The sequence below is a fragment of the Palaemon carinicauda genome, chromosome 4 (genome assembly GCF_036898095.1).
Source record: "Palaemon carinicauda isolate YSFRI2023 chromosome 4, ASM3689809v2, whole genome shotgun sequence".
Classification (NCBI taxonomy): domain Eukaryota; kingdom Metazoa; phylum Arthropoda; class Malacostraca; order Decapoda; family Palaemonidae; genus Palaemon; species Palaemon carinicauda.
Genome location: NC_090728.1, coordinates 108,627,804 through 108,643,028, shown reverse-complemented (window position 1 = coordinate 108,643,028; position 15,225 = coordinate 108,627,804). Strand labels below are relative to the sequence as shown.

Below are 15,225 nucleotides of genomic sequence, written 5' to 3'. Positions count from 1 at the left end.
TAAATAGAAAAACGGAATCCCGGTGCCACATGATACTTTGCAAACTCTGACGCATCAGCGATTATTCTTAAATGATGTGGTAAATAGTTCTCTTGTCAGTGAGTTTAATCAACGTGAACGTAAGAGGCAGATGTTCCACATGATGTTAACAGATACGTTAACTGAAAGTCTTTATCATTCTATTTATTTATCAGACTAAGCTTTTCTGAATAGATGACGCATATTATGTTAAATGTATAATCGTTTTCGTTTTAGAGTTTAACTCTGCAAAGACCTTCGGCAATGGGATGATGTTTCAAGAGGGGTTTAAAGATAAGTTACTGCTTAGTTTAAAGTGGGATTTACCAAAACAAATATTGCATACATTTGGGATATCATCGTTTATATTTTATTTATTTTTTTTTTTTTTTTTGTCTGTGTGTGTGTGTGTGTGACAATAACATACATCTGGAACTATTCGGCTGCTAAGGTTTTTGTTATTATAAGATTCATATGGATCGTGCTTGAGATCATTCTTACAATTTGGGTCTGAATTGCCCACTCGCTGTTCATTACTTGAGCCAAAAAAGAAAAGACAATTTCATCGGTTAGTATTCTAATTTACATTTTTTTTTTTTTTGCTTATATTTCGTAAGAACAATTCTCTTTACAATAAATCTTTTTTAAAGCACTTAGAATATCGTCTTAGTTTTAGCAAAAATGACCTTAACTTTGTCATAGATGTTTCTGCCAATTAAATTTGGTACAACAGATATGTAAGGATGGTGAGGGAACAATAACTGTCGTCCTGATTTGGATAAATAGAAAATCTTTTTTCATCATTTCTCACATTTTTTTTCTTTTGTCAGAAGCCGGACAATAGATCGTTTGATTAAGGTTACCACAGAGATTCACAACCTTTTTAGTAACGCCCTTTTCAAACCAGCTAGTAATTGTTAAATAACTTTGTTTGATTCTCTATTTTTATGATAAGTCTGAATGTATTATCCTTTCCTGCTGCGTAAACCGGAACATAAAATTTCCGGCCAAATTCTAATGGTATTTTAGGTCTGCAATAAAAGTCATACCATGGAATTGATTCATGAAATCCAAGGAGCAGATCGTTTAATAGTTGCTGTTAATATACATTACGCACATTCGCATAAATGTGCGTGAAAAATACACACACTCACACACATACACATACACATACACACACACACACACACACACACACACACACACACATATATATATATATATATATATATATATATATATATATATATATATATATGGGTTCTTTCATAAATTAATAATAGATGAGAGATGGCACCTGCACTAACAAGACAGATGTACAAGCCCACTGAATTATTTCATATTCCATCTTGTATTCTTTAGTATATTGCATTTTCTCTCTCTCTCTCTCTCTCTCTCTCTCTCTCTCTCTCTCTCTCTCTCTCTCTCTCTCTCTCTCTCGTGTTGCCTTGCACCAACTCCACCAAGACTCTTCCCGTTATTTAAGGATCTAAAATGACTCGTACTTTCCTGAAATGTCTTTGGACGGATTTGTGTGTAGTGATTGACCACCACGACACAGATGTAATACCTTATATTATCAAGCTATATTTGGTCCAGTACCTCATTATTTGACTTATTTTTTTTTCTGGGCCACAGACTGGCAACAGAGTCGTCAGGTAGCGCCTGGTTCAGCTTTGGAGAATATGCAAAAACTTTCGCTGAAGATGACGGTTGATTTGTGTTTGTGTAGATGTATGTTGGGCATAAATTATATGAATGTGTATATTTAGAGTGTTTGTCATCATACTAGTTTGCCGAGCGAGACCTTTATAGCTTCGAATTCTCTATATCCAAAGTCCCTTTGGCAATATTACTGAAACAGGAAGGGAGAGGCTAGGGTCCTATTTCAGGAACCAGCCACAGGAATGTCTCCCTGGAAAGTCGTCTGGAAGTACTTCTCATGTCGAGCAACACAGTTTTTAGCAATCTAACTTGGTTTAAACTACAAATTACTATACATCATATCACTTTCATATACAGTATGTTACAAAGCAGTTCTGTTTCTATGCACGTGTGAAACTTATCAAAGAGTTAAAAAATCAAAATATGATTGTCATCTATGAGGTTTTAAAAAATATTGAAGTAAGTTTTTTCTGAAGAATTCACTCCCTTAAAAAGAAGTCTATTTCAAAAACTACAATTTGATATTTGATTTAAAGTCATCTTAACACTAGAATCTCATCAAAGGTCAATGTGTCTTTCGTTGTTATTATTATGATTATTGTTATCAATTAGTTATTTACATGCTATTTCATAACAGATGATTCCGGTTGAGTAAATACAGTATTGTATTTTCCGGTAGCCAGCCCTACTGTCAGTTACACCTATATCCGACTGGAAATATCCCTCTATTTATTTTCAAATTGATTAGTTGTGATAACATGCACACATTTATGCATACATACAGTACATACATACATACATATATATATATATATATATATATATATATATATATATATATATGTGTGTGTGTGTGTGTGTGTGTGTGTGTGTGCATGTATATGTATGTATTGTGCATCCATATTTCACTATTCAATATGAAAATAAAAATTTCCTGTTAAAAAAGAAAAGCTCAAAAACGTCCTTGAGGTGTTCCTGAGTGCAATTTTTTTCATCACAGCCAACGGGTAGAAATGGTTGGGCGACACCCGATGAAAACCCCATCGACTGTGACGAAAATCACTGCTCACTTTACAGAAAGAACAATTCATGGCCGCCTAAGCTCTATGATTACTGGGTCCTATTTCAAACAATGGGTCTCTCGGTGGAATCTCGGTCTATACTCATTTCTATTGTCGTTCGATTGAGGTGTGTAATGTCTATCCTGGAATAGATTGTGTGTTTAGCACTGATAGGTAGTTTTTCTACACCTTTTGCTACCATATCAACACATAAAATCAATTTTCTTCCTGATTGTTTCCAGCCATTTGTGATATTTCTTTCATGTAAAGATGAGAAATTCATTGGCAGTTTGACCACCTAGAAATCATGTTTATACTTGTAATGGTCTTTCTTTTTTCACATCTTATACAACTATTCTCCGTATATCATTTTTTTCTTGTCATTATAGTTCTTATCTTTGCCGTGAATTTTCATCTCCATAACAACCGCTTTGAATAGAAGTCTCCTGAACTGATGTTACTTTGTATATATAGGACATTTTGATAGTTTATTATCATCACCTTTATTTTGCCAGTCATCTCATCTTGAGCTTTTAATTCGATACTTCAGTATTAATGCCCTGATACATGCCATTTTGCTCAACTCTTTTTAGTCTATATTCATTTCAAAGTCACCTTACCTAAAGCTGTTTGGTTTTAATGCATTATTTTTTACATATTTCTATTATGGTCTTCAGATCACCATATATTCATTAACACAGAATTATGTTTGCTAGTAGAAAGTCTTAATTCGAAAACCTTAATACAACAAATGTTCTCTTTAGATTTACTTTTTATTGACTAAGGTTTTTCTTTTGTTATAAATAGTTTGTAATTTAACATGTCTATGTGTAAGTGTCTGTGTGTGGGCGTGTGCGTGTGTACACGATCGCTTCCTATTTCTGTGGTTTAATAGAGCACGCAATGTTGCGCCTGCATCCACTTTACACGAAAAGCTATGTAAAAAGAAGTATCATCTATTCTAGTACCCTTGACAAAGTACAGTAGTTACATTTGTAAAAAAAAAAAATTCAAATTAGTTTTTTCTGGCAAACCTACAGAAGTGTATAACTATTTTATATGATTGTAGCTATATTTTTTTCCATTTCTCACCTATTAATCATATCATCTTTAGGAATGATATCTTTGAGAGTGTCCATGAAGGTTGACCGCGTCGGGGATCAGCGAATTGTCTGGAATGGAAACTACGCAAATCCAGAATCTGAAGAGTACCGCCTTCTGGAATGGGAGTCTCACTTAGCGGTGAGTTACACATCTCGTCATTTGGTGGCTGTAGTACTTAGGAAGTTACAGAAAGTCGCGATATAGTCTATTACCTTCAAAAATGACGAAATGTCTTGAAATAGAGGTTAAAAGATCCTATGTAAATTAAGTTGATATAAAATTACCCTAAACCCAAAGCTAATATTGTCTTGGTTGAATGTGATCAGGTGAAGATAAACTGCTAACAAAATAGAGCAAATAATATGATTACGAAAAAAATTTGAATAATTTTTTTGGTTTAGAGGCCTTGATATACTATTTTCTTTATTATGCATTACTTTTCAGATATCCAACGCATTGTCAAAAACCAGGTTAGGCTCCACTTACCTGGGAAACACCATCCACAAATTCTACTCTCTGGGAGGTAAAGTTATAGTCAATTCTACCATCCATCTGGAGGACAACCCGACCAATAGAAATCGAAATATGCCTCAGATGGTACAGAGGCAGATAATCCAAGTCATCCAGAACCACGCTAATAACATCGGAGACTCCTCTCTCTATGTAGAGGGGCCTCTTAATCCCATTCCGGACGTGTCTGGTAAGCCAGCTCTCTCTCTTGCAAGTAATATCTGATTTGGTCTCCGTTGTGACAATTTTATTCATATATACTTTCTAGTCTGTGTTTACAGTGATCTTATAGACTGTTCAGTATCAGTTAAGTTATGTTGAAAAATTGTGTTTATTTATGTGATATTTGTATAAGTAATTATTTTGTTTCACGTGATTGACAATCAAGTACCCTGGGCAAGTGATGTGTTAGCAAACAGACAATAAAATCTAACATTTGGAGCTAAAACCTTTATGTAAGAGTCTTTTTGAGTTAAAGTAATTATTTTTTCAGATTTTTCTAATTTTGGCACCGCCTATTCATTTCATAAGAAATTTATACGCCTGATATCGGGTATTTTAAAAATTTCGTGTTGGATTAACCTTAAATCTGTATAATTATCAAAGATTTTTCAGTTTTTATATCAATACTACTTTCGGCAGATGTGAATGAGTGCAATGACCGCTTGCTTTATGACTGCCATCCAGACGCCACCTGCATTAATGAATTTGGCACATTTACCTGTCGATGTCTGCCTGGATATACCGACAGGTAAGACACTAAATCTATAAATTATTATTATTATTATTATTATTATTATTATTATTATTATTATTATTATTATTATTATTATTATTATTATTATTATTATTATTATTATTATTATTATTATTATTATTATTATTCTACCCTTACCAAGAGGAGAGTAGCTGACCTCTTGAGAGAAGAAAAAATTGTTTAGTAATCTCAGTGTTGTCAAGTTTATGTACGCAGAATTGCACTCACATCATTTTTTTTTTCTTTTTTTTACACCAGCTAGATGATTGAATGCTCTCTACAGAGAGGTCTAATGCTACGTGAGATTTAGCTTGAGTATACAATCTGTGAATCCCCCTATTTTATAAACATGGCTATCTGATCATTATATGTTTTTCTCTTTTTTAGATATTCTGATGACCCAGAACAGGTGGGAAGGAAATGTGAGTCTTGTTCTTCAGATTACTGCAACAAAAAAGGAGACTGCCGCATTCAGTCTGGTCAGAAGGTGTGCGAGTAAGTGATTTTAAGACTATGTTGTCTGTATTCAGGTAAACTAACTTTATATATGTTGATAAAAAAGAAAGAGGAAAACTTGTAATAATTAGACATCGAGTATTAAGCATGTCCAGTGGTGTCAAAGGAAGTAGAAAAATAGGAAGTAAAATGGCGTTCAAAGGGATAAGACATTTTTACTCTTCAAAAAACCCAAATTCTAAATCAAATAAAACCTGTCTATTTGGAACAGGTGCATGGGCTCTTATTATGGAACCAGATGCGAAATTGATGGAGAGGTCTTAGGTGTAGCTGTGGGAGCATCTGTAGCAGCTGTCGTTATCATCATTCTAACGCTCATCTTCCTGTGCATGTGGAGGTAAGATGGATTATGGTGAGCTTATATAAGAGACATCTTATATAAATGCAAAATCTATTTGAACCTCAGTTCTTTCCTTCCTTGAGTGATTGTATAATTAATGGAAAGCATTACAATATTCAATCCTTTTGATGATCTGGTCTCCTTATAAAACTCAATGACTGAAATGCATAGTGTAGGCAGAGGAGATCTGTTTTATACAAGAATTTAATTTATATCATATAATTTCTCTCTGTATGTTTCTTTTACTAGTAATTGCTTATTTTTTTGTAAATTAACTGTAATGGTTGCAAAATTGTAAAACTAAAGATCCTACTTAAAGTGAAAGGTTTAGTTGAATCTCCCAAAGTTCAAACAGTTTTTCATTCCTTAAGATTTCCCCTCCCTAAAGCCCCCTCCTCTTCTTTTGTCTTATAAGCATTTTGTTATTATGGTTTATCACAGACATGCTTTGTGAAATTGAGTTAAAAATGATTTGTATTGCAGACTTTTTATGTAATTAGGAAAATCATCTTAGTAGACGAACACAATTTAATTCGAGAATAAAGAGTGAAAAGCAATGTGAATCTGCATATTAGATGTGCTATAAATAGATTCGATGTATTTAAAGGTTTGTAAGATTTGATGGCTTTTATTTGGCGGAATATGTTTTAATAGTTTATTAATAAAATAGTAAATTTTACCATCAAGTTCACCTGCTAATTTAAATATATTTTTTTCTTTTTTCAAATTAGGATTATGCTCCCATAAATTTATCTGGGTTAGTTATACTTATAAATGTTAAGATCAAATGACACTTATATATTATTAAACATGATCACATGACATTTAAGTATTACTAAACATGATCACATGATATTTAGGCAATATATTATAAAACACAAAGATCCACTAATACTAATTGAGTCGTAGCAGGTAATATGGTAAAGATGACATTCAGCCTTTATTGTTCATTTATATGCTGTTTCATCGTGTCCAAGCCAACAAAGGCTATGAATGTGTTTTCCAGTAAAATAGGTTTACGTTGTGCACGATCTTTCATGGAGAAATTTAGTAATGAGAAGGAGATTGTTTTCAAAGTTGTCTGCTTGTCAATCATTGTTAACAAAATATCTCGAAATAGGAGAATTGCGTTTGGTGAGACTTTGTCAATATATTCATAACATGAAACTAAATGGTTAATTTAGGTTTTCATAGATACCAAGATATATTTGAAAAATTTTCATCGAGGAAACTTTCTCATCTTTTTAAAGTATAAATGTTTTTTATAACAATTAGATTCTCAAGTAATGCTAAAATTAAGCATTATGAATTTGATATTCCTAACCCATGTCATTGCCAGGATGAAGGATGGAAGATGGAGGCTACAGGCTTGATTTACTTTTATTTATCTATTACCCATATACAATATGAGCAGAGCTACAGTATTGAGATTTGATGGATATACTTAAGTTTGGACTTTAGAGAAACTGTGAAACAACATTCAATTAAGTAATTTATAACCTGCATAACTAAAAATCAATAGTGAAGGTCTAATTTCATACTCATCTTTTTTTTTCACGTCAGTCGAAGATGGAAAGCTCAAGATCGAAAGACGGAGGTGCTAGCTCGAGGGGCAGCTGCTGCAGGTGCGACCTTGGGAGGATATTCCGTTAACATTCAACATAAGGGTGGCACTCTACCACCGAATCAATATGGAGTTTCCATGGAGGATCGCATGAGATGGGCACAAATTGCAGAAAGCATCGGCAGTCAAAATATATACACGGTATGGTTTGCATCTACAAGTAAAAGTAATTTTGTTTTGGCATCTTGGGAATGCAAAATATTTGGAGAAATATGAATGGTTTTAACTGAATTTAAGACTAGAAAATATAGAGGTCTTTTGAGTAGAGGTAGGTGACATAACTTGTTTTTGTAAAACAAGAACAAAGTTGGGAAAAAGAAAATAATGATTGAAATTCTCAAAATTTCTGATGAGGACATCATACCCACAGATGAAATGACTCCTCAAGAGCAAATTTCATTATTATAGTATATCTGATTCTGCTTTGAAATGTACATTTAATGACAGAAAAGTTTCTAATTTAAGAATTGATGATACTAGAAGAAAAAAATACTCTATAATAACATTTTAGGAGATTTCAACTCTTCTTTGAAACCAAGTTAAAAGTCTATAATCTTATTGTGTCCATGGACCTTAGAATTTCCTAAGTTTGGTGGGTTTTACATGATAACTATAGAGATTGTGCAAAAAACAATTTGCTAACAAAGGACAATTTTATTTTATAAGATCAGGTGCTTTTCTAGCAAGTAATAATAAAGTGATAGAATTTCTTCATGAGCTGTAGGCTGCAGTTTTTTTAGTTATTTGGAGCTGTGTTTTATCTTTTGTAAAGACTTGGGTAAACTAAGTTCACATTAGGTATTCAGGTATTAGCTATGGAAAAAGAGAATACTCATGATATGATTTTTAATCATTTATTAGTAAATACTATTATTAACGTAACTTTCCGCTCTGTCGCCATAACGCTTTCATTTTAGCATTATTTGTATTGATATTTGTGATTTAAAAAAAAAAAATTTCATTGATAGAAACTTTCACTTTACCATCGTTTCTTTTGTATTTTCCTGTTGACGCTGATCCGACAGCAACAACCTCAAGACATGGGGGCCAGTGCCGTGTACTCTGCTAACAGTAATGAGTACTTAACCTCAGCAGCTGCCTCCTCCAACCCATATTCGGTTTATAACCGAGTGACCAGAGTCCTTTCTAACTCTACCCTCGGGAGGCGGGGAGGCAAGAGTATCTTGGACAGACTTCGGGGCATCTTTGGACGACAGACGAAGGGCAATTCAAAGAACAGAATTCCCTCGTATATGATGACTTCACATCCGACCTTAAACTTCCAACAGCTCATGGCACTTCATGCTCATCTGTCGACATCTGTTAGTTAACACTTTTTTCTTCTTAAATACCTGCTTTTAATATCTCATGATAAGAAATCCTAAGCATGACCACTAATACACCTTTCACTTGCTATTTTATCCTTTCTCTTTTATCCTAGAATTGCATTATAAAGAACACTGACTAAGCAACTGAACTAGACAATAGGTTTGCTTACAGCTGACAGTAGACTTATTCGGCACTGACTCATCAGTATCTTTGGTGAAGTAAAAGCATATTAGTGGAGATATGTTATTGTGGTGTGGCATAGAGTAGAAGTCACACATGGTTCAGTTATATTTTCACTGCAATCCCTAATGCATTACATGAAATATTCTTGTTCATGAAATATCACATGCATTTCCACAATACTGTATTTGGTAATACTTGCACTAATTACATAAAATTTCCTGTCTCTCATTGCTCAATGAGCTCAATGAACCAGTTCACAAACTGCATCATTATTGACTTAATTTATGTACCCGAAATAATAACGAATGTGTCCCTACAGATATTGGTGAACATCAGCCTGGAAAATGCTAGACCTTTTTATTGTATAAATACTGATATATTGCACTTTATCTTACAAATGTCAATAGATTTATGATGAATAGTATCACTGGATATTAAAGTAAATGATTATACTGTGAATTCTTTGATGCATATGTATTTATGTAAATGTGTCAGATTGTTATTTTTTTAAACTCTTTGTTTATTCTAGAGCAATGAAAATGAGATATTTTTTATTTATAATAGTACGTCGAACTGCATTCAGAAATTAAAAGGGAGAGATGCTTTGTGAAAAATTGTCTTTATTTTCCAAATTAGCTAAAAATTTTTATTCCTCTCCCAATAGCAACCTGGGACATTAGGTGGGCCTAATGCCCCTCCATCTGTTGCTGCAGCAACTCCAACACCATTGTACAAAGGCCAGAGGCAGGTAAGAACATTGATGATAAACTAATGTTATGATAAACTAATGTTTGTAAGTATGCAGGGCAAATAATGTTAGAAGGTATGAAATAAGTGAACAAGTAAATACAGTATGTCATTTTGCATCAATTCGGATTTAGGGTAGACTATTACTGGTTGATTGCTATAGTCTACATATATTTTACACTGTTGAAAAATTCACATCTTATCTGAAGTATTTCACTTTTCAGCAATTAATTATTCCTGAAATCATCTAATAGTATGATTTGGGAAGGAAGTGAAAGGCATAGGGACTTTTGTCAGAACTTAGAATGCATTTCAAGTGTGGGGTGTTTCTTTTCATCATGACCAATGCTTAAAGGTATTAAAAATTTACTTTCTCTTTTTTTGAATGTCAAAGATGGCGGGGTCATTATCTGGCTATGCTTCACTTGGAACTTTAGGTTCAACAGCAACAGGTCAGTATAACCATGAGCAGTTTGGATTGCAACACCTGAATCCAGTAAACCATTTAGCAGCCCTCCAGCACCAGCAACAGCAACATTATCAAAAACAACATCAAGCATTTGGGACTCAGTCGATGTATGGACAATATGGCCCTGCATCCTTTACAGCAATGTGTGAGTGTATCAATATATTAAAACCTGTTTTGTTTTTGTTACCTCATCTTATGGATTAATTTCTTTTTGAAGTTTTGAGCAACATAATTCAGTTTTCCCTTCAGATTCTGGAAATCTATCCCTATATACTGATATCATATAGAAAAAAATGAGCTCCAATCAATTGTATTGGGAAGAAAGAAACTTCCATGTAAGAACAGTACAGTATACAGTATTAAATGTAGAACTAATATTCAACATATAGTCAAGGAAAAATTGACATTCAGTTTGGAATCTCAACCCTGCCATTGTGAAAAGACTTTTCTTGATTTCAGCTCAAAGTGGAATAGGTGCAGGTGGTGTCTCAAGAGCTCCAACCCTTGGAGCTAGAACGCCAGTTCCTTTACATGACAGCATGGGAGTAGCCGCCACCATAGGGCCCATGGGTGGAGCCAGTGTTATTGCCAAGGGCATTGGTTCATCTGTCATTGGAGGTAATTCCATGGGCATGATAGAAAGTTCAGAAGAGGAGATGGATCGCCCCTACCAACTACCACGACCTAAATCAAGGGGTTCTTTGGCGGTGGGTACCTTAGCGGGCCAACATTCACGTATAGCAAGAAGTTATAATTCATTGTTGTTCTAGAGGGTCAACTCTAGTTAGTCGATAGGAAATAAAGGTGCTCAATATCACTGAAATATAAATTTATATAGTAGGTTACATGAAGTTTAGGCAGAAATTTTCACAAAATTAGAATGTACATAGCTTAAAGTACATAACAATATAAAGGCATACATATGTTATACTTATGATGGACTTAGTCAGGTATTGGTTTGATCTAGAAAAGATCATGCCGAAAATAGCAATGTCCCAATTCAATTACCCTATACAGTAGTTGTTGATACCATGGTGTTCGAGGATATTGATTCATCAGTACCTTTTCTCAAAATGTTATTATCTCTTACTTCTTAAATAGTGCTGCATTTAGATTGTTAGAGTATTGAAAACTGGCATATGGAATTATAAAGTCTTGTTAAAAGTGTCCACCATCGTTTCAAAAATTATATTAGGTTTGTATTTGGTCTATATTGATAGGTGATGACAATTCATTATTTTACTTGAGTAGAATAGCAAGGGAAGGAAGATTATTGCTCCACAGTAGGGACCAAAAACTTTTTGAAGTTCTTAAATATTATGTACAGTACCAAATACTGATGGCTGATGTTTATATCTTGATGGGTAGTGAATATTTCATTTCTTTCTATTATGGCATATTATTCATTTTACCAGTTGCTTCCCTGTCTATCCTCTGAAAATAAAAGCAATTTTTTTAACAGTTCGTTCTTCTTTCACTTTACAAATAGTCTCTTGTTTTCACTTTCCTGTGTCGTTTCAATTACCAGCAATTGTGTGGTAGAATCTCACCTAAATGTTGCATCTAAGGTTCACACTCTTGGGTCACTCTATTTTTCATATCTTATTATTTTCTGTCAGGAAATTTTGGGTAATTATTTTTTCTATTGGGTTTCTTTTCTAGTGTCTTTGGATATTAGCATTCACAATACATTATATTTTTACTTGTTTGCAAAGAGTTAAAAAGAAGGAACTTTGATTATTTTTGTGCAAAATTTAGTTTTATTATATAGATGACAAAATATATATACATTATTATTACACTTTTAAAACTCCATGAAATACTTAAAAAAATATTAAACAAGAAAGGAATAGGAAATTAGGAAATGCACGAAACGGCTAATGAAGTGGTGCTTATAGCCTTTTGATTTATAATTTACCATTGCAATATAATAAATGATAACAAAAGGAAAGACAAAAAGAACTATGTTGACTCTCATTTACACTCTCTCTTTCTCATCACCTGAGGTAGTCATGAATATATACAATACAGCCAAATGATCCAAAAGAACACCTTGAGACTAATTAGTATTTAATTTACCATTCAACCTGTAGATATTAGTTTTGCAATCGTCCTTTACAGTATTCATCAATATTTAGATGTCTTCAAACTTAATGAAGCATTGCTGTATGCAAACTATTATTAAAAAATAAGGAAGAAACAAGATAATATGGAAATTTTCTCTTATATTTTAATAACATTGATTCAAAATTTATCAAATGAGTTTTACATGAGCCCATTTCCGTAGAAAAGTCCAGTCTTAACTTGCACAAAGTCATCTATACTGAAAGTAAAAGTGTATATATACTTTCATGAGTTTTACATGAGCCCATTTCCGTAGAAAAGTCCAGTCTTAACTTGCACAAAGTCATCTATACTGAAAGTAAAAGTGTATATATTTGGTGGTGTAGATAATATCTTTAGGTGTTCTTTTGGATCATTTGGCTGTATTATATATATTCATGACTACCTCAGGTGATGAGAAAGAGAGTGTAAATGAGAGTCAACATAGTTCTTTTTGTCTTTCCTTGTGTTAGCATTTATTATATTGCAATGGTAAATTATAAATCAAAAGTCTATAAGCACCACTTCATCAGCCGTTTCGTGCATTTAACTTCCCTAAATTTAATTCATTATTTCCTTTTCAAAAATACCCGAGGTGAGATATTTCTAAAGTTCTAGCCTTTCATCACCCATCCATCAACAATATGTAGACCTACAATCTAAAGATGTTTCTGAATGAATGTTTTATTTGTTTTCTTATCAAGGATTAAATGCTGAGTGAATCTTTCATCTTTAACCTCAGTGATCTTTTCCCAAGGTTGTGAAAGTTATAGGTTTAAAGAAAAAATTACTTTGAGAAAATATGGTACAACTTTTCCCTTCTTTCCTATGATATTATTTTGAAATCTCTGAATCTATGTGGTTTCCAATATTCTTTTATACAATAATTTTATTTATTTGTATATACTGTGTATCTTTGTTATCGTGTTTTTATAGCATGTTTGTGATGATAAGCTTACTTTAATCAGCCATCCTTAGATTCATCTTAGTAAATATACAATTTATGATTAATGATGAAATGGTCATAATGGTTATACAGAATTGTATTCAATTTAAAAATCAACTATTAATCAAGAACATGAATTCTCTGATGAGAGTGTAAAAAATGGGAACTTGAAAAAGGGCTATAATTTTACAGCAAGCTCATCGTCAGAAAAACATTGATGGTTTTTTTTTTTTTTTTTTTTTTTTTTTTTTTTTTTTTTTTAGGAGGATTTCTCTGATCCATAACTAATGCAGCTTTTCTCTTCCCTTCTTTCCAACAGGAAGGCAGTGACATTTATTATGAACCGGATGACCTGACCACGACCTGTGGACCCCCTGACCGACCCCCTCCCCCAATTCCCAAAAATAGTCATCCCCAGACATATAACTTTTCATTTTTACATTGACAGAAAAAGGGGAACTCAAAAGAGTTTTTAATTTCTTAACACAGACTCAGTAACCCCATGAAATTTACTTTGTGGACTTATGGAAATATATTTATGAATGCTCTTTCTGTCTGACATGTAACTCTGTTATGAGTTGTATTTATTACTCTTATTTAACGATATTTTGATGATATGATTGCTTGTCAGCTGGTCTGACATATCTAAAGCAACTGTTAACAGTTTATTTCCATGAATGCTTTTGACATATTTTTTTGTATTTATGCTTTAACCCATTTTATCCTTCACCTATCAATAAACTCGACAACTGTGGTGATCAGATCTTGCTATTATATTTCCATAAGTCTGTTAAGTCAGACATCTGCCATAATATACAGTAGAACTTGACTGCTAAAACTAATACAGACCGACAAAAAATTATGATTAGCAGCTTTATCACCAATGAGAATCAGTTGTATTAATCCTATACTAACGAATAACAAAGGGAATGAATGTTGTGTTATTTGTAAGATTTTGATGTTTTGTTTAAAACTTCCATGTATAGCATTTTTTATCATCATTCACCAGAAATCTTTCCAATAGTTCACACGAGATAAGTCTCAAGCCTTGTACATGTTGCTAATATAATATATAATGTAGTTAGTTATTATGCTTCACTCTATTTATTAAATACATAACATACAAATGACATAGCTTTGTTCTCATAATTGAAAGAATACAGTACCTTAATCAATTACTCACGAATTGGTTTATCTTTCTAGATTCTATACATATACAAACATGTTCAATATATATACAAGCCTACATTTGAATATGAGTGTGTGAATGTATGTATATACTGTACTGTATTTCATTACTGATTTGTCAATATGAGAGTACATTTTCTTTGTACTCCCCACATACTGTAAAAACAATCACAAACTAATAGAAATTGCTTCTGTAAATCATGCTGGTTGGCCATCAGTTTATTATATTACTATTGAAAAGCACGTTGAAGTGAAAATCTAATAGCAACTTATTCATATATATATATATATATATATATATATATATATATATATATATATATATATATATATATATACATATATATATATATGTATATATATATATATATATATATGTATATATATATGTATATATATATATATATATATATATATATATATATATATATATATATATATATATATACACAATACATTTATATCAATTTTAGGTATCAGATCCATTATAGCAGTCATTATTGATGGTTTCACTGTTTACTTTTTTCATAGGTATCACTTTTGTGTACATATCATCATCATTATATAACATAAAATGCTATGTAGTATAATAAAACTTGTAAAGACAAGTTATTTATAGTTACAAAAGTTCTTTAAGACGATATTTTATCTTGTATCGACAGAGC

At 32.5% G+C, this 15,225-nt stretch overlaps 1 protein-coding gene across 3 annotated transcripts in view; it reads left to right on the top strand.

The window, feature by feature from the left end:
- The window catches only part of LOC137640091 (mucin-2-like), a 135,386-nt gene extending 120,551 nt beyond the window's left edge, over positions 1-14,835 (top strand). The window contains exons 6-16 of one of the 3 annotated variants that reach the window (XM_068372550.1): positions 3,859-3,986; positions 4,293-4,548; positions 5,001-5,109; positions 5,503-5,610; positions 5,843-5,968; positions 7,535-7,736; positions 8,621-8,917; positions 9,772-9,855; positions 10,249-10,468; positions 10,783-11,030; positions 13,692-14,835. In XM_068372550.1, the coding sequence (XP_068228651.1) occupies positions 3,859-3,986; positions 4,293-4,548; positions 5,001-5,109; positions 5,503-5,610; positions 5,843-5,968; positions 7,535-7,736; positions 8,621-8,917; positions 9,772-9,855; positions 10,249-10,468; positions 10,783-11,030; positions 13,692-13,817 (1,904 nt within the window). In that variant the 3' untranslated portion in view covers positions 13,818-14,835. The remainder of the gene's footprint in view (positions 1-3,858; positions 3,987-4,292; positions 4,549-5,000; positions 5,110-5,502; positions 5,611-5,842; positions 5,969-7,534; positions 7,737-8,620; positions 8,918-9,771; positions 9,856-10,248; positions 10,469-10,782; positions 11,031-13,691) is intronic. The other 2 variants (XM_068372551.1, XM_068372552.1) reach the window with 2 other exon arrangements.
- Positions 14,836-15,225: the final 390 nt, after the last annotated feature.